The 23,463-nt window shown below is 48.4% G+C and overlaps 2 protein-coding genes across 2 annotated transcripts; one reads left to right on the forward strand and one right to left on the reverse strand.

Annotated features, from left to right (window-relative positions):
* Positions 1-774: 774 nt before the first annotated feature.
* On the reverse strand, positions 775-4,436 carry LOC144741909 (menin-like). Its single transcript, XM_078624405.1, is given in 13 exon segments — positions 775-1,131; positions 1,164-1,247; positions 1,250-1,309; positions 1,563-1,637; positions 1,639-1,718; positions 1,842-1,967; positions 1,970-2,010; positions 2,823-2,959; positions 3,148-3,235; positions 3,315-3,355; positions 3,442-3,588; positions 3,671-3,861; positions 4,001-4,436. Coding segments are annotated over 13 exon segments (1,863 nt in total).
* A 2,449-nt stretch (positions 4,437-6,885) lies between these two features.
* Positions 6,886-20,794, forward strand: LOC144741908 (reticulon-3-B-like). Its single transcript, XM_078624404.1, has 7 exons — positions 6,886-6,976; positions 19,220-19,427; positions 19,678-19,816; positions 20,001-20,070; positions 20,169-20,215; positions 20,614-20,672; positions 20,746-20,794. The coding sequence occupies exons 1-7, from the start codon at positions 6,886-6,888 to the stop codon at positions 20,792-20,794; spliced, it is 663 nt and encodes a 220-aa protein (XP_078480530.1).
* Positions 20,795-23,463: the final 2,669 nt, after the last annotated feature.

A 23,463-nucleotide genomic window follows, 5' to 3' on the forward strand; every position in this document is an offset into this window, starting at 1 on the left:
GATCGGATCCGATTAATTGGAGCTGGTTGATGGAATCGACGAGCCGCGACCACACACACACACACACACACACTCACCTCCTGCGACACACACTCCGACAGAGGTGTGTGTGTCCTCCCCATCACGCATGAGCAGACGCTGCACACTGTAAAAAATGTCCAAACCTTCAGTTTCCGCTGGTTTCTCTTCGACCTTTGTTTGTTCCATCGAACAGGTTTAGATGGAATTACACATCTGTGTATACTTATATACATACAGTCTTATGTGTGTATATATATACAGACAAGACTCATCGTGTCGGTCATTTTATAATGGACATCTTCAGGTTTTGTGTTCAAATTATAGTTTTTCATTGCATTTATTTTTAATTTCAAATGAAATTGTCAGGTGTAAAGTGTTTCATTTTTATGTAAGTGTTTGTTCCACCAACAGGTGTAATATTAAAACTTTTCACATAAAGTGACAGAAAGCAAACGTGTGAAAAGTTTCATGTTGGAATTAAGTTTATTAGTAAAACTTAGTGCTGAACCAGGTTCCGACCCAGAGTCACTCATCACTCATTCACCTGGGACTTCATCCTCTCACACTGACTCGTGTGTGTGTGTGTGTGTGTGTGTGTGTGTGTGTGTTTCATCCGGTTTATTCGCTGCAGATAGAAAAGCCACAAAGTGAAGCTGTTGATCCATGTTACACAGTAACTATTCTAACAATCACATCCAGAGCTTCAGTGGAAACGATTCTCATCAACGTCAAACCTCCAGAGGAGGTGGGGGTCTACAGAGACTTCCTCTGGCGCTTCATGAAGGACATGGAGTAATCCCCCGCCGGCGAGCTCTTCTGACGCTTCATCTGCACCTGGGACTGAGCTGTGAGCTGCAGCTTGATGGCGCTGGAGTTCACCTTGGCTGCACACAGCAGCTCCTTCATGCCCTTCATCTTCTCGCTCTGGAAGGCCCACGACCGGCGAGGAGGAGGGGGGGCAGAGCGGCGCCGGCTGCTGCTCAGGAGATGGAGACGACTCAGAGTCTGCGCCGGGACTCTTGGGTTTCCCTTCGCCGTCTCCTGCTCGCAGGCTCTCTGGGCCGAGCGGCGCCGGCCTGGCCCCGTCTCCGACCTTCTTGGGCTGAGCGGCTGTAGCCGGGGGGGGCCGGTGAGGTGGGGGCCGGGGGGAGGGGTGGGCTCTGCTCCTCCGGCTTGGACTCCCTCCTGGGGCCTCGTCTGCGCCCCCTCGCGAGGGTCTTCGCTGGGACTGGTCGTCGTCATCGGGACACTCGGGCTCTTTGGAGACGATGGAGACCTTCTGACGGACCTTCACGACACACAACGGGACTGTCAGAGGCACAGCTGGATCACAGAGGAGTCTGGTTCACAAACAGCTGCAAACCACAGCTGTACACATCTGTAAAACATCTTTTAACGTCATCAAATACGTACTCTAAACCTCTGAAGATGTAACACTGCAAACCTTCTATGCAAACCTTCTATACACACCGTCAAACATCTGTAAGCTCCATCTAACATCTGACGTCAGACATCAGTCACGGTGGACAGATGTTGCTCACCTGGGCGTCGAAGCGGCTCAGGGACTGGACCAGGTAGGTGGCCCAGCCCACGTGGAGAACCGGTGTGGGGACTCCCCTCCTCCTCCCACTTACAGATGCCGTCGTAAAAAGTGAGCAGGTGAGCGAAGCACTCGGGGTCCTGGAGAGCCGACACAGCTGCTGCCTGACGGGGTGGGGTGGGGGGGGCAATCACAGCTGCACTGACTCACTTCTAGTCAAAGAAACTGCTGCAGAAATTAGACAGGACCCCTGCACCTCCTCCTCTGTCTGTGTCAGCACCTCCTGTCTCCTCCCTCCCCCCTCATACCTTCTCAGCACCTCCTCTGTCTCCTCCCTCCACACAGCTCTCTGAGGCAGCAGCCGTCTCCTTCAGCAGGTTGGGAATGACGTCATTTGCGATGTCAAGAATTCCTTGTAGATCTCCTCGTCCTCACGGAAGTAGTTGTAGCTGTAGAACAGGTGGGGGTGGGGGCGTGGGGGGTGAGGGGGCAGGTGTTAGCAGTGTCTCATTCACGTTCATCTCACACACACAGTTTAAAACACATCTCTGAGTGTTCCAGCTGCGGTTGACGTTCAGGCAGGAAACGACTGAACAATGAGGAGGAAGAGGAAGCGGAGAGATGGAGAAGGAATGTGGGGGTATTTTTTAGCTGTGTGTGTGTGTGTGTGTCAGTGCCGGACTCTTCCTGTATGCAGCGCCACACCCTCTGAATTCCATTCAAACACGTTCACCTCCACCTCTGTAACATCCATTTCCTGCAGGACTACTGCCCCCTTCTGATTCACAGGTGCAACAACAACTTCATGGACTATCTTCACGGTACAGTGGAGAAACACGACAAAATAAAAATTTGGAGGGTTGATTCAATTTTTTCTTTTCTTCTTTTTTGGTGTGGCCCGGTGTACACTTCATCCTTCCAATCAAGTAGATGGAAACTAACCATCAATCTACATCGTCATCCGTCAGGTGAATTGCCTTTATTTTGAAATTTATTTCACATCCCCCATCGCTCTGAAGAGTCACACAAAGGACTGCAAGGACTTCAAACAAACGAGTCGACAGATGATGGACGAGATCAAACACACAGGTCACATGACAAACAGCAACTCCATGAGCATGCACATGCTAACGTTAGCATCAGCGTACCGGTAGATCGTGCTGCTGCTAAGTGCGTCTGACCGACAGCTGGAGCTCAGGCTGAGTCGAACATCAGTTCAACACGACCCGGGCGTGGAACGTGTAAATGAACGAGAACTCACTCCTGCATGACCTGAGCCGCCTCGGACCAGGCCCGCAGCGCGTCCCGCACGTTCCTGTGTCTGTAGTGGAACCCAGCCAGGTACATGTAGGGGTAGATGTGCTCGTTGTTGTAGTACTTCTGAGCAGAACCCACCGCCTGAGAGGACACACAACACATTCCTGTTACACATCTGGAACAGACACACAAAGCTTCTTCATCCCCTGTGACTGAGGTGGTGAAGAACAACAGGACTGAGCAGCGCCGCCCCCTTGTGGTGCCTCACAGGACTCCTTCCATTTCATTACTTCAGATGAGTTCACATTTCTGCTGGATGTCCCTCGCACCTTTAGGTGGATCTTCAGCGGGTTCTCCCGGCCTGGGATTGGATCCTGGTCCTCCAGGTCTGCCAGCGTGCCCAGGGCCATTGGATATCTGTCACAGGGGAGACACTTCACATACACTGTGCTGTGGACAAGCAGTGGACGTGCTGATGGTGGCGTCAGTCTCTCACCTGTCCAGGTCACCTCGTTCATACAGGAGCCAGAGCAGCTTCTGCTCACAAACACAGGAGACGCACAGAGTCCGTGGTTTAGCAAATGTGACCTGATAAACGTGTGAAAGCCTCGAAAAAGTGTTACCTGCTGCAGCTGCAGCAGCTCGGAGCTGTCAGTGTGCAGGTCCAGTGACGGGTTGATGGCGCACACCATGAAGGCCACCTCCATGTTTCGGTCACATTTCATGTAGGAGCCCTTCAGATACAACCAGCTCTGAGGGGAAACATGCACCTGAGTCCTGGTTCCATCAAATACACGTCATCGTCCAGTCACACGTCTTTGCTCTGTTCTCACCTTCTCGTTCACCTCCTGCTGTGACCGTCTGTCCTCGGCGGTCTTCATTTCCCTTCCCGTGCCACGTGACCTCGGCCGTCTCTTCTCCGTTTTTGCCAAAGATCACCCACGCGTGGTCCTCAGACAGAGCCAGATGGACGTCCTTCAGCCCCAGGACCTGGCAGGCGGCCACCACAGCGAACGCCACACCGGAGCTGTCCAGTTTGGTGCCTGTTCAAAAACCACAAAGACTCATTTTTTTCTGACTCCAATCAGTATTCCTACATGAGCCCATTTCTCTGTGAAACACGTGATGTGACTTCTTTGAAAAATGTGTGATGTCATTTCTGTGAGACTCGTCATGTCGTACCAGTGATGAGACTGAACAGGGACTGGATGTGAGCCCTGTCTTTGAAGTATGAGCGGCTGAGACTGTTCCAGATCACGTCCGATACTTTCTTAACCAGCTCTCTGCTGGAGCCCGTGGCCCCCCGCCGGTACTGAGACAGGTCCACCGCGCCACGGATCTGTGCTGTGAAGCGCTCGTACAGTGCTGAAATCATTCCCAGCTCCACCGTGGGAAAGCAGGAGTTTGGACAGTCTGGTTCCAGTGGTTCAAACCGTACGCCGGGGACGTTTATGGGGATAACCCGGTTCACAGCCAGGAAATGCTCGACAAAACCCAGCACCAAGGACAGGAGGGCCAGGTCGGGCTCAGGCTTGCGGAGCTCAGCGTCAAACAGCTGAACCACACCGTCGATCCCTCGCAGGGGAAAGTGCTTCTTCTGGGCAGAGTGTAAACCCATCGTCTCCGCTGTCAGTCACCACGCTGATGTTCTCCTCTCCTGCACAACTGAACATCACACAGCCGGTCATGAATTCAACTGAACGACAATGAACGAGGGAGCTGTTGGAATGTCAATAAATCTGTCAATTAATAATATAATATTGCCTACATACCACTCATGTGATAGCCATGAGTTATTATTTATGTACTGAATGAAGTAATATTAAAAATATACATTAACTTGTGAGTACTCAGGTGCACAGTTATTGTACATGGCTTGTTATTTGTACATAGCATTTATCTTATTCTGCAGTGTTTACTGTGTACAGTTTAAGATTTTTTTTTTTTAATTTTGTATTATTTTTATTGTATATATCGATTGCATCTTCACACCAGGAAAAATTATCAGTACGTTTAAAACACACTTATACAGACAATAAAATAGGTTCTGATGTAATATTACAACTAATTATTATTGATAGATATGGAATATTATTTAATTAACGTAATATTTACAATAGTAAATTAGAAAATAAATACTTTTAAAATGCGTCTACAATAAATAAATAACCACGTAAATACTCGATCTACTAAAGATGTCATCTTACTTTAAATGTTTGCTTGTGAAAACAAATCTGTTTTCACCGAGAACAAGAGAAACTTCTGATCATTTTGATCAGGGCGCTGTCAGCAGCGAGGAAATCTATTCGCATTTTTAACCAACAACAGAAATAATCGTTTTATATGCGTAAAACGGATCAAAATAAACTGCGCAGCGTCGCACGCGAGCCGCTAACAGGCTACATGCTAACCGGCTAACGGGCTGTGCGGTGCTGTGGTGGGCGGGGCACCCCCCGTCCAGACACACACTGTCTGCGGAGACGGTTCTGTGAAAACCGTTTGGGATTGAAAGCGATGTTCAAAACGGTCTCCACCACCTCCCGAATGTATCCCGTGCCAGTGAAGAAGCCATTACTAACTTACGTTAGTTTATCCGTTGGACTGAATGGCGCATGTCCGCTAACTAGCTAACTTTACTAAGTTAAGTGAACGTTAGCTGCGTCTGTGACTGTGATATCGCAGAGAATAGAGCAAATAAAGCGAATATAAAGGGGAGATGTGAATGTTAACAGAGGGCGAGACAAAGCTTGTAACAAACAAGCTATGGGCAGCTGACTGAATGACTGGGTTCGGACGCTGCTAACAAGCTAACGACACGCTAGGCAGCTAAAGTCGCCGCTTTCGGATAACGGTCGTGTTTTCATCACGCTGTGGAATATATCGGAACATTTAGTCTCAACGTCGACTCACACCAAGCTATTACAAAAAGGGAAAATAATCACAAAGTAAAAGAGAACGTACCACTTTTCTTACGATCTCAGCCACATGTTTTTGTTTGTGTCTCCTTTTACCGCGCAGTTCAGTCTGCTCGAAAGTCACTCGGAGCGCGTAACGCTTACGTACCATTAGCAGATTTCGCAACCATCTTCAGCGCGGGTTGCAGTGTAATAGACCCATCCCCATGGTTTTAGATCCAGGAAACTACGCCCCCGGGTTTCCCCTTATGGATGATGGGAACTGTAGTTCCTTGAGCATAAATGTCAATGTGCTGCCAACAGAGGGCAGCACAATGGTGTTATGTTTAGGACAGAAGTAAACATTACATAATGACAAAAGGGTTCAGAAGAACCATTCAGTTTATTGTACAAAACTCTGCTTTGTTCGTGAATTTACAGCAGCGTCATGATTATCTAACACATTCTTTCTATTTATGTAGCTTGTTTTATCACACATGATTTCAGTTTACCAATTTAACACGTGTTTCATAATACACATTAGATAATACGTATTATCAAGTCTTAATGTTAACGTAGTTAATATTTCATACTTGAAGGAGTATTTTTGCAATTCGATGTCATCCAGCTCGAGGCAGAATTCCAAATAATGACACCTTTTGTTTGGAACAGGTACAGAACTGTGTTCAGGAATATTCCTCCTGATGCCTTCATGATCGGTCGACCAATACCCCAAAGCAATGACGTCATGAATAAGCTACACACGCCGCTAAACACATTCAGGTTTGGTCAATATCAAAAATACTTTTAAGTATTTATAATGATATGGTGTGTACAATGAGTGTCTGTCGTGTACGGTTGTTATTGCTTTTAGGTTTAAATTCAGATTTTAGTTTTAATCGTGACCGTAAAGCTAGAATGTCGGAGCCCAAACGGAGCCCATGAACGTTTCTCGGCAGCCATGTTTTCCCCTCCTCCAGCCCGCCTTGTTTCCTTCCAGCTCTGCAGTTCCCAGCGCTCGGACGAGACGTTGTAGTGCGGAGTCGAGTCCCGCTCTTGGGGAAAATTCAGGGGACGTCAGCCGTCGTTTACAGCATCCAAAGACGCGTTAAGATCAATTCAAATCTAGACAACAAACAGCTCGTCGTCTTTGTGCCGCGAAACAACAGTACCATGGATCCAATGACTCAGTCCGCCCAGATATCATCGTCGCAAGGTTTTGCCGATGGACAGAATTCTGCTGCCAAAGAGTCAAAGCTGTCCGGTAAGAAACAGCCCAACGACTTGTTGGCCAAAGGATTATTCAGTCTGAATAATTCATATTTTATACGCCTCATACGCCTTTGAATTGTGGCTGGCTATCGTGAGGTTGTAGAACTGATCAGCACGTATGGAAAGCACCTGTGCTAACACATCCATGCTAGCAGCCGTTAGCTTTGGCCTTTGGCTGGATGCTGAGAGCAGCTAGCAGAACGAATTTCACGGCACTAGTATTATTTATATATGTATGGATCACGGTGCCTAACAGCAGTATTTGAGGTCACAGACGTACACTTGTGTGTCCTCATTCGACAGACGGTGCTAATACGATCTCAATTAAACACAATCTGCTGGCTTTTTCAGACGTCAGCCACATTCAAATGCATTCGAGTGCATTTGCTTGTCAAAGTATGCCCCAACACCGAGTATTTGTGTACTGACATGCACATGAATTTGTTAATAATGAGTTTTGGCAGTGAGAAGCGGTACAGTGTGTCTGCACTGCAGATGCGCCGTTCGGCGCAACAGGACGCTCCAAAGACGCAGCGGCCTCATTGTGTCTCTGCTGTAAGGATGAAAACAAACCCTTGTCTGCATAGCTGCACAGAGCTGTTAGAGCGGCCAGCATTTCTGTCTGAAAACTGCCCCCTCACCGCTGCTCCACTATTTCAGGTTGCACTCTTAACTTGGAATGAATAAAACAAAGGAGTGTTGTAACCCACAGTCTGATAGGCCGTTGTTGTGTCTGAGGGAGTGGCAGCTTCACCATCTGCCTGTGTGTGTGTGTGTGTGTGTCTGTCTGTGTGTGTGTGTGTGTGAGTGCTGAGAGTGATTGGGAGTGATTGGAGCGCAGTGTGAGTTTGCAGTCATCCAGTAAAGTTGTGCCAGCCAGTAGGTTTGATGTGTGTTTATAGCCTGGATGTGACTGGGTGTGGCACATGATGTTATCATAAAGTGGAGGAAAGCTACAAAGGCATTGAACATGCAGGAAATTAATGAGATTCACATGAATTCTTTTTATGTTCACAGTGATTGAGCTTTAGTTATTTTCTTCTCGTTAGCATCATTTGTGTCAGTGAATCAGTGGAGAATCTCTGCTGCTTTGTGTTTGTTGTCCACAGACAATGGTGCTGCAGCACTGGCTACTGCTCAGGTATATCGATTTTATGGGTTTTCACTCCCAGCAGCTGTAATTTCACAAGAATATTCCAGAATGATCGCAACCGCCGCTTCCCGCTGTCATAAGTAGGGCAGGCTGCGGGCCAGGTTCTGTTCCTCACAGAGGAGTCAGGGTCCCCAGTCAACACAACAGTGACCGTCTGTTCGCAGCTGCCTCCTGATATGAATTTGTGTTTTTACTGGGAAATGAATATGCACATAAACTGACTTCACATCATGTGATTGTCAAATTGTGGATTTCACATGGACAGTAATGACCAGGATCCTGTTCTTTCTAAACAAAACCAGCAGAAATGAGATTACTTTCTATGTAATGAACTTTTTTTTAATTCATGTTTCATAGGAAATGCAATTTGTTGACAACTGGCTGAAATGGGAAAAAAATAGATTTTTGGCCATTTTACTTACTAGAGGAACAAACTTAAACACAGGCTCCTATAACAGATTTCATCAGACATCTCTTTTCATTCCCATAGTTGCCAGAATGTGCACAGGAAGTTGTTACAAACAGAAATCGGACGAGACGATGAGAGCTTGTAGAGATATCTGTGCCCTGAACGTCTCATTATTTAATTTACTGTAGTTTTGTACCAGGAATTTGACAACTGCTCCTTTCAGTTTTCACCGTGAGATGGTGGACTTTTCTCCTCCGTGTTCTGTTGCCTCCTGGACTCTGCACTGTAAGTCGGTCAATCAATGCTGAAAGCCATTGTTAGTTCCCGACTGTCAGTAGGTCACAGAGGAGCAGTGAGACTATGACATGATTAGTGCAGTGGAAAGAACCCCCCTGAATTCACTGTCAGACGGCAGATCATTCCTGTGTGTGTGTGTATGTGTGTGTGTGTTGGTGTAACTTGTGTTAGCTGTGTGTCTGTCACAGAGGAAGTGACACAAAAACACGACCTAATTTCTCAAACTACATTGCATCAGATCTTCAGGAGGAGGTTGCCATGGAGGTCATCACTCTGATGTATCAGTGCTTGTGCGTGGACATTGTACTTGGCTCCTACGGATGAATGTGTCTTTGTATTTTCATATACGAGCTGGACAGTCGAGCAGACGAATGAAGCTCCACAGAACATCGAGTTCTTCCTCCTCGTCCTCACCTCACTCCCTGCTCGAGTGAACTTCTTCTCCGAGGTCACAGTGATGGTTCATCTATCTGCTGATTGTTGCCTCAAAGGTCGACCAGTAAAATCAAACACTCATCAGTGACTAATTGGTCAGTTAATGGACCAACCATACAGGAAGTCACTTCCTGTCACCACTACACCACCTCACACTTTTTAACAGACTGCATGTTCTTCTCTGACATGGAAAAGGCCTCTGCTGGTTCAAAAAGGATGAAACGGTTTGAGCGACTGACTCTGATTGGCTCATTCAAACGCTCACACAGGCATGCGCTCCTACGTGAGCTGTACAGATGATGCTGTGGGTAAAAAGTGAAGGTGTGGTGCGCTGAGGACTGCGGTTGTGTGAATCTCAAACATGGAATGCGGCCGTGCAGGTGCGCTTCAACTCCAACCTGCCCGGCCTGAATGAGGTGCAGCACGCTGCCGCTCCCTGAATAAACCTCTCACCTGTCGTCGGCGCTGACTCATCACCCGAAGCAGAGCTGATTCCTGACCTGGCTGCTGATGCACAAGGGCTGATGGGGGTGAAGGGAATTCTTCCAGAGCAGCCCGACACACCCCGAAGGACCTTCACCCTTAAAGGAGGAATGCTGTCAGCTCAAAGGTCACAAACCTTTGGCATTAGGATTGGCATAGCCATAGTTCTGTCATGGATCTTCTTCCTGTGACAACTGCGGTCCAGCTGGGGTAGAAGGTGTTCCCCTCTGTCACATTCAGTTGATCTTTCAAACTTAGTTCTGTGTGGAAGCAGCACTGGTTGTTGCAAGAATCAGAAGTGAGTCCCTGTAGCTCATTGTGTTTTCACTGTGAACCACAGCACGGGTGCGTTTCAAAGTTCCCTTTCACAACATCTCGTCGTCTTCTCAGTGAGTGTGTAACGTTCTGCTGACGAGCTGTGGACACTGCTGCTAAACACTGCATCCTTCCTTTCAATGCTACATGATCATCAACACGCAGTCATTTGAGACATGAGAGATGGTCTCATGTCAGTTGGGACGTCCACACAAACACGCACACACACACACACACACACACACACACACATTTATTGGAGGCTCCTGGTGACGGTTGTAGACAGTTGCTTGCATAACAGATATAAGTGCATGTGTAAAGTTTTAGTAAATGCTGTCATTATGTGTAGTAGCAGTAGCACTGGTAGAAGTAGTAGTCTTATTTGTAGAGTTGTTAAGCTTCCTCATTTTGTTGATTTAAGAAGCTTTGAAGTGAACATCAGCAGTTGGTTAATTTTTTTTTTCTTCAAAGATGATCATTTTTCTGTCCTTTTTTATTTTTTCAGATTCCTTTCTTTCCTCCTCGCCTGTATCTCTCATTCAGTCTCCTCAAGGCAAGTGTCTGTTCTCTTCTGCTGCTGCCTGCTGTCACCTCTGTCCTGCTGCTCGCTGCTCCTCATCTCGTGGAGCCGCCCTGCCTCCCCCATCCTGCCTCCACCTGTCCTAGACCTCAGACGCTGCCCCCCTCGTCCTGCTCTCACTTGTCCAACAGCTCAGACTCTGCCCCCGCCCATCGCCTTCCAAATCTCGTTTCCCTGCTCGTCTCTTTCCAGCTCCTTCACTGAGCGATAGTTTTGACGCTTTTCCACCACAGTTCCAGCTCTTCTCAATTTCCAGACGTAGTTTTGGTTGTCATGGCAACCGCCCCGGGAAACTGCTGTTACATCGCGATGCAACACGTAATGTAGAACACTGAGGAGATGGGGAACCTGCTGCTCAGTTTGTGGACGCTTTCACAGAGACCAAACTCTCTGATGCGTCCAGCTGTTTGAGAACATTCTCAGCAGACCCCAAGCACACAAACATCTGGACTTCAATGACAGACCATGAGACACCATGAGACGGGCTATCACTGCTAAAACCGACGGTAGCTTTGGGATCTCTCTGACCAATCAGAAGCCGGCAGTTTGTCACAGGTCAGTCTCAGCTCAGCTCCATGGAACCTGACAGAACCACAAAGAGCAGCAGGTACCTGGTCATGTAGAACTGGAACTGTACTGTGGAAAATGAGAACTAGTCGGGCTTCACTGCCCTCAATCCCCGCCCCCCCAAACTCTGATGAATTCTGTCTTCAGTGGTTTTTTTTGTTGTTTGATACCACGGTTTGATCCGATCATTCCTCTCCAGTCCCAAACACTGTGAGCGAACATGATTTAGGTCGCCAGCAGCCGCTGTAGGTTTGAGTTAATCCCAAGATTGACGCTTTATTTTAAGAAAGCAGAGAAGTTCAAGTTCACAGTGTGTGAGAGAGCGAGCGAGAGCAGGAAGCTAAAAATGGAGGTGGTTGGTTCCTCTGGGGACGGTCCTACCTTCCTCCTGACCTACTATACCCCCCCCCCCCCCCCCCCACACTCCCAGCAGCAGGCAGGCCCTGGAGAACAAGTTGCTCTGGAGATCTCATCCTCTTCCCAGCAGCTTGTCACTGCTGCAACTGTTCCAACGCTCATGGCTTCATCGTGCATGTTTCACATCTTGGCTTTAGAATGGAGGTTTTCTTTCAGCAGCTTGCTTCTTTTTTCAAGTTTCTTTTTGTCAGGACAGATGTGGAAGCAGAGCGACTAGACGTCAGAGGAGTTCAGGTTCATCAGCCAACTTTCAGTTTGAATTGATGATGACTGACCAATATAATCACTTTCACTACACGCTAACGCCCCCCCCTCCACCTCCCCATGTGCATTCAGCGATGTGACTCCCACCCAGTGTGGCGTGTTAACTACGATACAGCTGGTTCACTAGTGCTGTCTTCCCCATTTTCCGTCTCTAGTTCTTCTGGTTCCTCTTTGACATTAATCCCCCCCCCCCCAAGTCTGCCCATGCACCATGTTCTGTACTGACCATTGTTGTGTAATATTTATAGAATAGCAGCTGTAAGTTTCCTCTGCTGACCATGACGTTCTTAGTGCTGGTCATGTGATGTTGGATGCTTTTGGGGGTGTCCGGTCTTTGGGCTCAGGACACATGTGGACCGGCGCTCTGGTGAATGAAACAAAACACAGTGAATCAGGTTGTTCTGTGCAGAATAATTGTTTGCGGGTGACCTGGATCTGACAAGTCCATCGGTGATTGTTTCGTCATCCTGCTCAGTCCTCAGAGGTTCTCACCGTGTCGCAGACTGCTTGTTCTTGTCCTTAAAGTACATACGTTTCCTCACTGTTGGCAGAACGAAACAGCCCCTGTAGAATGAGGGAGGAAACCCTGTAGTTACCCTGCTGAAGGCGTCCCACAAGCGGTAGTTAGTTTGGTATTTAAAGATGCATGATTATTTGAGGAGGTTCACAGAATAAAACACTCCTTTCTTACTTTCACTACATATACACGTGGCCGGCTATTTTCATAAACAGACATTTCACCCGCTCTGTTTTCAAAATAACATTGTCTCCGTTTTCAGAAAAGTTTTACACAAACCTGTGTATGTATACCGTCCAGAGGGTGGCCAAACCTGTAAGGGGCAGTGTAAGGAGAGGCTCAAGCCCACGTTAGCCGAAAATAGCAACAGCTTCAACTAATCACGTCCTTCTCGCAGTCCGCCCTGGTCGGACCCAAAACCGTTGACGCTGGTGGTGCCATGGTCTGGCTCTTCATGTTGGACGGAGAAGTCGGTGAAAAATTGTTGCTCTCTGCTCCTCGACATAATGGAGGAGCTGTATTTTGCAAATGGAAACCGACAAAAAAGGTGGACTGCTACTTTGAATATATCCATGAATATCATAGTCTAATGAAACGTACGTCACATGGTTAATGCAGGTGCAAGTTGTGGCGCACATATGACGTCAGCAGCTTAAAACTCAGTTTACATGTAAACTTGGAAAGGGAGTTTCCCAAAATCTCTTTAAAAGAATTGCTCCTTTTGCGTGTAAACAAAGGGAAATGTCTTTTTTCCAAAATAACCATATACGTGTAAACAGGGTCTTTAACCGTAATCATCACAAGCATAGCACAGAACAAATAGTCCTATATGACACGCTGCAGGAATAAAACCGCATGAAAACCCTTTCTCACAGTTTTTACAGGAAATAAATGTCTGTCAAAAAGAAACTGTATCAAAGTGATTTCCACTTTTCATCCAGGGCAGTTTTGTTTCTTTTGCTCCTTTATCCAGTCATGAGGGAGGTTCATGTGTCCATTTTAAGAGCTGCCTCATTGCATTGGGGTAAAGTTGTGGCTCCACAACGAGCAGCATGCGGCGCGTGATCATGTACAGGAACCTGCCTCACATCTCCATGATGCATGAAAGCTTGGGCTGCCATATTCAAGCCTTGCTAATACTGTTAGACATGCACAAGTAGCTGACTTTCTGTTTTTGTTTGACCTGCCCTCCTTTTTTCCTCTTGGTCCTCCTGCGGTGCCACAGACAAACGAGGGATGCTGGGCTCTGACAAGCCCTGTGAAGGTGTAGCCACATCCCTTCGCTTTCCTTCTCAGCCTGGTTCTTTCTCCCCCGATAACTACGGGACTGACACAGGACCAGGTGGACAACCAGAGTCACCTGTAAAGACATCCCCAGTCTCTGAGCGCATTAAGGCACTGGAAGCTCTCGCTGCCAAAAAGAAGGAACCGGATTTCAGAAGTGATGTAGGTTTCCCTCACTTCAGAGACCGCCACCACGACAAGTCCCCCACTGAGATCCAGAGGTCCTCCGTTGACACACAGAGGTCCTCCGTTGACGCACAGAGGTCCTCCGTTGACGCCCAGAGGTCTCCTGTGGAGAAAAATGCACCAGCTGTCCAAAGACAAGTAGATTCTGCTGATCTGGACTCACCTGAATCCCCCTTTGAGGTTCTTGGAGATTTAAAGCAAGTTCATGACCTTGAAGAAACAGAGGAGTGGATGAAGGCTCATCTTCCTCCAGTTCTGGATGTGGATTCTGTGGATCTGATGACAGGTGTTCCAGCCTCACAGCAGACCGAGAAGGAGATGGCCGTAATCGCGCCGGATGTCCCTGCTGCTTTTACCAGCGTCCCTGATGCTTTCATGGATTCCCCTGTGGAACCTCCAAAGGAGAAGGATGACTTCTCAGACGAGCCACAGAACCAGGGAGCTGTGGAGGAGGAGCTGGAGTTTGACCTCAGCTTCCTGCCGACGGCCTACGTGTGGGATCAGCAAGAACGATCAGGGGTCAAAGCCCCGTCAAATCCTGATTCAGCCCCTCTCGTTTCACCTACACCTCCCGCAGGCTTTGGTTCCACATCTCCTTCCGAGTGTAATCAGAATGCTTCGGCAGACAGACAGACCACATGGAACCTGGATCTGGATCCCCCAGAGACCAGTGAAGTGGACAGCTCGGGCGAGTCTGACGACACTGTCATTGAAGATGTTGTCCCAGGTGCCGTCTCGGCCCCTCCGACTTCTGATCCAGCAGTTTCCAGCAATGACCTCACCTCTTCTCCGGCCTCCTCAGCTGGCGGCGTTCCCCCCGAGGTCAAGGAGACTCCTCCGGCCAGGTCTGAGAGGAAATTGATGCAAGTTCCAACGATCAATGTGATTGAAACGGACGAGCCGAACTTCAGTGATGAGGAGATGGACCTGGAGCTCGAAGAGGAGGACGATTATGAGGTTGTAAAAGAGGCAGAGAAAACGGGACCAGAACCTGAAGACACTCAAGCTGCACCCAAGACTCGACCTTTAGAAACAGAATTTATGGAGGGCTACTCGCCTCCGTCCTCTCCTGTGGACTCTGACGCTGAGTATTCCCCCAAACACCAGATACTCGCATCTCACTCCGATGCAGACCTTCAGGAATCTGCTGCACAGACTGACGTTTGTCCTGAACCTTCCCAGACTATGTCCACTTCTTTTTCAGTCACCAACCAGGGCACCAGTTTCCCAGCCAATGAAGACGAGTGGTCAGATGAAGCCCGAGATGTCCTGGTTGACCGAGGCCGGAGTGATCTCACTGCACAGGGTCGAGCTCCGTCGTCTATGTCTAAAAGCAGCTTCATGCAGGACGATCTGTACGACAGGCAGTCGTTTGATTACGACTATGACGTGTCATCTACCCTTGATGACATTGCTCACGAAGGGCTGAAGCTGGAAGCAGTTGGTTCTGACTCCTCAGGTGCTGCTCCAGAGGACGTGATTGACCATCCTCTACTGGATGATCACCAACCCTCAATGAAGCCTGTCGGTCAGCAGTCAACCACAGAATACCCTCAAGACCCGTATGCCTTTTTCCACAATGAGCCGTTAAGCAGTGTCAAAGAGACAGATCTCCACAGTAACATACCCCCTGGCTCAAACATGGAGGAGGAGCCTAGTGCAGATGGCCAAGCACCAGATGCAGGACGCAGCGGAGAAACCGTAGACCCTGGCAGCAAGGCGCCCGAGCCCACAGACAGTTTCGTAGACTTCATGAGGGAGTGCCTGAAATCAAGAGACGACCAAGAAGCTGACGATGTCCAAGATGTTCAGTCCCCCTCCCACCATGGTGATGGACCTTGAACAAGAAGAGCTGACCATCAGCGCTCTCAGAGAGCTGGGCAGTAGTCAGGAGGACGAGGAGGAAGCGGTGGCTCCTTGGCCCAAACTTCCTGACCTGGACCACAATGAAACATGTGTAAAACAGTCTTCCATCAGCCCGGTCGCTAACACCCCAGTCCCCCAAAGCCTTGTGTGTGACAGCACGTATTCCTGCGAGGTAGAAGCCATCGATGTTTGGGTGGCTGAGGCCTACCATCTGGCTGAGCATGTGTTGACAGCAGTACTAACCCACTTATCAGGTAACACCCCCTTCTTTCTGCAGTAGGATAAGGTAATAACCTCAGTAAGACCTGTGTGCTCAGACCGGCGTAGACCCCCACAAACACACGGGAGCGTTACCAGGGACAGTTCTGGTCTCAGTTTGTCAGGAACCACAGTGCAGAACGACTAAAGCTAGAGATCATCTGTTCTGCCGTACGGATAGAACCTCTGGATGAGTCAGTTTCAGCACAATTTATCTTCTCAAAGACGTTCATCACACGTTCTTTCTCTGGTTCACTACTAGTCGAGTGTCTTGACCATGATCGTCACTGTATGACTCCGTCACGTTAATGAGATCATGGTTTCTGAGAAAATTGCAGAACTACAAATTTTCCCGTCATAGGAATTAGATTTCATTCCAGAGGATCTGAAGGGAAAAGGTGAGGACCATGTCTCTCTTACCTCCGTAAACGATATATCTGCGCGTTCAGGGAATCGTTGACGTGCCAACAGTAGATAGTTTCTGAACCTGTGGGCTGTGGACCATGATTGGTCCAGTCCACAAAGTTTGCGGGACCACTTTTTACCATAAACATTATACCTAGGTGTTGGGGAATCGTTGCTCGTGACACATTACAATAGCTCAATGAGGGATTTTCTAGTTTTTTTTTCATTACAGCATTCAGAAGCTTGTAAAGAAAGAAAGAAACCAGGACTTGTAGTAAAGTGACAACCACGGTTGTCCCATTTACTGTATCGGTTTCTTGTTCCTGTGATAATTCACTGGACGTCATCTAAACCCAACAGGCGTGTTTAGGCCCCCGTCTGCATTTGACCCTGTCCTGACCCCCGTCCTTTGCAGCTGACGGATGGTGGAGGCACGTTTAAATATGGTGCTCAGGTGTTGGCGTGTAGAGCCCTGAAGGTCGTCCAATGGGGTTGATCCGGTGTCAGGTTTCTGCCTCCATGCAGCTTTGCACTGTGACCTTGGAGAAGATCACGATGTGATGACAAAGATCTCGGGTAGAAACGACTTGTTCCATGTCAGTGAACTGGTTTGCTGTCGTGTCTTTTCCTCCTCACCGCAACAAATACTGCAGATACACATTCTACATTGGACCAGGGAAAGGGCAAAGTACTGGAAGATTCTGTTCTGTGGTGCCACACACACACACACACACACACACACACACACACACACACACACACTCTTCTGCAAACATGATCTCCATTCCACACTGGTGAGGAGGCTGTGGTATGCAGACCGTAATCTGAACACACTGGTGGGGCTGCTGTGTGTGCGTTGTCTCAGCTGAAGTTCACCGGAGGTGTGCATGTTAGTGTGCTCGCACACACACACACACACACACACACAGCGCCACCAGGACCTTCATCAATCTGTGTTTGTGGGGCACCAAAAATAAATGGAATGGAAAAATTATTACAATCATCGCAAAAAATATTTGAATATAATATGAATATACAAATCTATAATGTTTAATAATGTATGTGCATACATGAAAATGACATTCATATTTATATATTTTCAGTAAGTGTACATATTTGATCAAAATAAAATAATGGTGCAGGTCTCCTCTGCAGAGAGGATCTGCTTCCTCAGATGTTATTATATCATGAAACAAGATGTCAAATATGGTCTGTATTTTCACATTTATTTATTAAAGTGCAAAATAAAGCATCCGAGGCAATTGGTCAGAATCAGCTGTTCAGCTCCGGAGTGTTCTCCAGCTCTGTCCCATGTCCTGGCGCTGAGCCAGATTGCATAGGCCAGAAGTCACACAATCGGCACAGAGAAGTTGGTCAATTTTCAAAATAACACACAGAACACAGACTCCCAGCAGCCCGGCATGAATATGTGACTAAGTGCAACAGAACATAGGATCCTGGGACAATTCCTATTGAACGCTGTCAAATCGAATATAGAGGTGTTGGAGGCAGTGTCATGCAGTGTGTGTGCTATTGGTGTGTACAGCCACCTCTGTGCAGTAAATGTAAAACCGGTGTTTTCAATCCTGCTGCGACATCAGCCAACCCCTTTTTAAATGAGAGTTCCCGTTTGCGTCAGTGTGTGTATTCAAAGAGCAGAGAACGTCTGACACTGATTTACATGTGGAGCACATCCATGTGTCAGGACCACGAGTGTAAACCGGTCCGACCCCCGTCTGTGGGGTTCAGTCTGTGTGCAGCGCCTTGAAAACGGGCCACTGCGCCTCAGCCACCAGGACGCTGCGGATAATGAGCAACGAGCTGCCTCCCTGTGGGTACCAGCAGCAGAGCATGCAGCCCTTTAGGGGTTGCCCAGGAAACCCTGTGCCCCCCCCCCCCCCCATCAGACCGTTATCACCAGACTCTGCTCGTTAACGGCTGCAAAGCAGACGCAAATGATCCTCATTCAAACTAATAGGGAAAATACACACACATACATGACTGCGGTGTGGCCTGATGTTCTGCAGGTCGTCAGTAGAGCAGCAGCTCAGTCTGAGGGTCTGAAGACACCTCGTGTCTGTGTGTGCGTGTGTGTGGACCGTCTACCCACCACGCTCGTTTGAAGCGCCTATATTTAACGTGTGCTCCCATTAAAGCGACTGAAGCACTGAGGCCTGAACCGTCCCCGAGGCTCCGGCCCACGTGCTCTGCACCACTTACACAAGCCTCTGGAACGCAGCCGTTCCCACCGTGCACGGGGAGGAGCGCTGCTTCGCCGTTCCTGCACAGTGTTACGTAACGTTCCTTTATAGAGCCCGTCTCTGAACGCACCACTTCTCACAAGACGTGAAAGCAAATGTGGAACCTCCATTCCTTCTTTCTTCTTTGTGCCTGCACATTCACTCATTCATATTCATGTTCACAGTCGCAGTGGCTTGTTCCATCTGAGATTTCGATCCAGATTTCTAGATCTAGATTGATCTCTTCCTGAATCCCATGCACTAACCCCGCCCACTACAACGACAATGGCCTGTGTTGCGTTCAGATGCTGTTGGGCATCATGTCTGTCCGTCTCCTTTCCTGTTCTGCCTCCATCATGTGCTCCACGTCGTCTTCTTCTGTGGCAGCGTTACAGCGCCACTCGTAGGCCTGGAGGTTGTACTACAGCTGCTTTGTGTGGATGCACACACAACAATTCCCACAAAATGTTTTAAGCGAAGAAGAAACGCGGTGTGTCATTGTCGTTCACCCCTGAATAAGACCTGTCCCAGTAACGTGTCTCCTCCGCTGTCTCTGCAGTCAAGGACCTGATCCACTGGCGGGACCCCAAGAAGTCGGGCGTGGTGTTCGGTGTGTCCATGCTGCTGCTGCTGTCGCTGGCGGCCTTCAGCGTCATCAGCGTGGTCTCCTACCTGCTCCTGGCTCTGCTCTGCGTCACCATCACTTTCCGCATCTACAAGTCGGTCGTTCAGGCTGTGCAGAAGTCCAACGACGGACACCCCTTCAAGTAAGACCAGCAGACGCTTTGCAGCTCAGAGGTCAAAGGTCAAAAGAGGTTTCCTGATTTGATTAGTTCTACACTGGTGACATCTGGTCAAACACGCAGTCATCGTCAGGAATAAAGACAAACATACACCAGTTGTTTAATTGTTGTAACTGCACAGTTTGTCTTTAAAGCTTTTTCTCATGTAGCCTCATTTCTCTGCCCCCAACACACACACACACACACACACACTCACACTCTCTCTCTCACTCAGAGCCCTGATAGATAAGGACGTCAGCATCCCCCCGGAGAACTTCCGCAAGCACGTGGACGTCAGTCTGACCTACATCAACCGAGCTCTGAAGCAGATGAGCCGCCTTTTCCTGGTGGAAGACCTGGTGGACTCCCTGAAGGTGAGTCCTCCTGAGCTCTGCCCCCCCCCCCAGGTCAAAGGTCATTCCTGACGATAGGGTGATGATGACATGTAAATCTTGCTGTGTTTTTCATTGGTTCATTCTGAGGGGTGAGTGTGAACGTATGAAGGTGACGACGTTCACCACTTCATCTGAAACTAAATGGAACACTTGGTGTCTGCAGCTCGCTGTCGTCATGTGGCTGCTCACCTACGTTGGAGCTGTGTTCAACGGGATCACCATCCTCATTCTGGGTGAGCAGCTCACACACACACACACACACACACACACACACACACACACACACACACACACACATCCTCGGCATTGACTTCTTCTCTCTGCTCCGCAGCCGACATCCTCCTGTTCGCCGTGCCACCAATCTACGAGAAGAACAAGGTGTGTGTACGTGCGTGTGTGTGTGTGCGTGTGTGTGTACGTGTGTACGTACGCGTGTGTGGAGACAAAGTGTGTGACAGCAGAGACATCGTCAGCGGCAGTGACTCACTGGATGACGCCATCTGTATCAGACACTGGAGGCTTGTGACGAGTATTTGTGTGTGTGTGTGTGGGGGGGGGGGGGTCAAGGAGGAGTTGGTGTTGTTTTTATGTTCTCACGTGCAATCCTTGAATATAATTACATATATTTGTTGCAGGAACGTTATTTTAAATAAAGTTGTCAGTAAAGTAGAAGCAAACAACTGCTGACTCAGCTGATCACATGAGTCATCAGCTGCTGCTGAGTCATCAGCTGTGGTCAAACGTCGTCCCTCATCCACTGACTCTTTGCATTTCAGACTCAGATCGACCAGTACATTGACATCGCTCGCACGCAGATCAACTCCACGATGGCCAAGTAGGTGACAGAGTGTAAGTGGTGCGGTAGAAAACCAGCAGCATCATGTGACAGCAACGTTTGTTTGTTTCAGGTTACAAGAGAAACTTCCTGGAGCGATGAAACGCAGCAAAACCGAATGAACCCCTCCACACACACACACCCCCATTAGATACATCCACATCACAATCATCCTCATCTTCATCGCCCCTCCCCCCAACACACAAACACACACACACACACACACACACACACATGCACATACACACACTGCTGTTCGAAACCTGAGCTCTGATATTTAACGTCAAACTGCAGCTGCACACAGGAAGTGATGTGCCACCGCCACTGACCCCCGCCCACAGCCTTGGTGGGGGGCGGAGTGAACTAGACTGAATCTAAGACCTGGTTCCGTCACGTTGGTTGGGGGGGGTGGGAACAAAGCAAATGTCTGTAATTAAAGTCACATGTCCCTGAAGTCAGCTGATGTTTCAGCGGCAGTAAAACAAAGCGTGTTTGGTGATGGGTGTCGCTCTGCTGCCGGGCATCTGCCGGGCGTCTGCCGGGCGTCTGCCGGGCGAGCGAGGACCAGCTCCTATCTTTGAGTCTAGTTCACCTGGTTTCTGATCCGCTCTGTAAATAACACACACGTTAGCTCAGCGTGTTAGCACGTGAACACGTTAGCTTGTTAACACCTTAGTCCTCTTCTCTGCTGTCAGCGCTCCTCTGTCTCACCCACTCACCTGTCAGCTCCCACCCATTCACCCATTCACCTGACAGGTCTCACCTGTTCCCCTGTAAATGTTGATTCTTCTCACTACTTATTACTGTTGTTGATATTATTATAGGATGGCTGCTTCCTGTTACTGTGACAACAGCTCTGTACGACGTCTCTCTGTCACAACTCGAAGTTGCTAGAAGCTTCTGGAGAAAAAGGTGTTTGATAAGTTAATGCTCGGAATCGTTTTGTTGTGTTTGCGTCACTAATGGACAAAAGCGTTCCGTTTCACGTTTTGACGTCAGTTTTCATCTTGAACTTCTCAAACAGGAAATGACACAAACGACGGCGGCAGCTGGACGAGTGTCTCTGCATCGCTTGTTTTACCTGCGGCCGTAGGACGAGTTGTCACATTGATGCCAATTGTTTTCTTCGCAGCTTCCTGTCCCACATCGTCTGACCTCAGCACGTCGTCTTGTCTGAGGACGGGGGGTGGAGGTGTGGGCAGGCACACGCCCCTCAGCATCCTGTTCATTTCAGTTTGTTTGGTCTCACAGCTTTCACACGTCTGAAGAACAAACACAAACTGACCGGTTAGCGAACGGTGGCACATGCTAATAGGAAATCATGTAACCAACAATGGCACTTATTAATGGGAAGACATGTGGCTAACGTTGGCGCGTGCTAACAGGAAGTTGCGTAGCTAACAGTGGCGCGTGCGAACAGGAAGTCCAGGCTGCCGATGAACCCGTTGGTTCCCTCAGCATGTTGCTCTGTTCCTGTGTGTGTGTGTGTGTGTGTGTTGGTCAGGAGTGTGTTTCTCTTTCTTCTTCTGTTTCCTGGCGACTCGTGTTCTTGACTCGTTCTGTTTGTAGATGTTCACTAACATCAGCTGTTTTCTATCGGCTGCTGTGACTTTTTCAAGCTTTGGGAAAGACGTGTGTCTCTGTGCTGAAGTCAGTGAAATGAATAAAACACCTCAAAGGACCCGGGCTGTCGTTTCTCTTATGTTGTCATGGCAACGCAGCTTTCAGACGACGCACGTGACCTGAACAAAAGAGAAAAAAACAACAAATAAACACTGGTTTGAAAAACTGGAAGTGATGACACGTGTCAGTTGACGGAATCAGCTGCTGCTCGTTCTCCAACAAACGTTTCACCCTCAGTATGGGCGGGGCGGAGATAACCCCACCCGATCAGCGAGTTCAAGCACAAGCAACAGAAGCATGGCTTGGAGGTGAAGACCCCCTGCTCCAGAGTTTGTCAGTGAGGACTTTCCCACCAGAGACTGTTAGTGAAGAGTCTCCAGAGCAGGGGTGTCCATACTAGTTTGATGAGCCCCTGTGTAGGACCCCCCCTACAGCATAGACGCTGTTGCTGGAGGCGTAATCAAACACGTAGAATATCAATGTCACAATGTGTGAATCAGTTTTAATTCAAAGGTCGCTGAGAAAAGAACAGGTCACATGTACAGACGACAGGTAAAGGGGGCGGGGCCACACTTCAGGTACACGAAAAACACGCAACAAGTCATTTCATTCTAAGAGACTTTGTGTGGGACAGGTAAGTGCTTCATGTCTTCACCTGTCACTTCCTGTTTGACTTCAAACTTCAGATCCGCTTCCTGTCAGGACAGGAAGTGGTGGATGTGGACGTACGGTGTGTATTTCTGAGCAGAAACATGGAGCTGAGTTCAACGGGACGTGAAGCTGTGGACTACCATCGATTGTCTATTTTCCTGACACACTTTATTTCTAAATATATTACTGTTTTTTTTTCCTACAAATTAAGTTTTCGTCTTAAGACTTTCACACCGATTCTGCTGCAGCAGCAGCTGTTGTGTCCAGTGTGTGTGTGCGTGTGCCTCCGTACACACAAACGATGCTGACAAACAGAATCCCTGAGTTTCACTCTGCAGAAGATCAAGTGACATTTTATGGCGAAAGGTTCCATTCATTGTGTTGGTGCATAACTGATCAATCGATAATCAACTGAACAATCAATAATCAATCTGATTAAATCATCTGTCGGGTTTTTGAGTCAAATACAAAAAAGTAGAAACCAGGTTGCATAAAAGTGCTCGTACAAATATTCAAA

The sequence above is a fragment of the Lampetra planeri genome, unplaced genomic scaffold (genome assembly GCF_965212315.1).
Source record: "Lampetra planeri unplaced genomic scaffold, kcLamPlan1.2.h2 scaffold_773, whole genome shotgun sequence".
In the NCBI taxonomy this organism is placed as follows: Eukaryota; Metazoa; Chordata; class Hyperoartia; order Petromyzontiformes; family Petromyzontidae; genus Lampetra; species Lampetra planeri.

Coding starts and splice junctions, on each gene's coding strand:
- LOC144741908 (XM_078624404.1), top strand. CDS start 6,886: ATGGATCCAATGACTCAGTCCGCCCAGATATCATCGTCGCAAGGTTTT. Junction 6,977..19,219: donor CAAAGAGTCAAAGCTGTCCG/GTAAGAAACAGC, acceptor CTGTCTCTGCAG/TCAAGGACCTGATCCACTGG. Junction 20,216..20,613: donor CAATCTACGAGAAGAACAAG/GTGTGTGTACGT, acceptor TTTGCATTTCAG/ACTCAGATCGACCAGTACAT.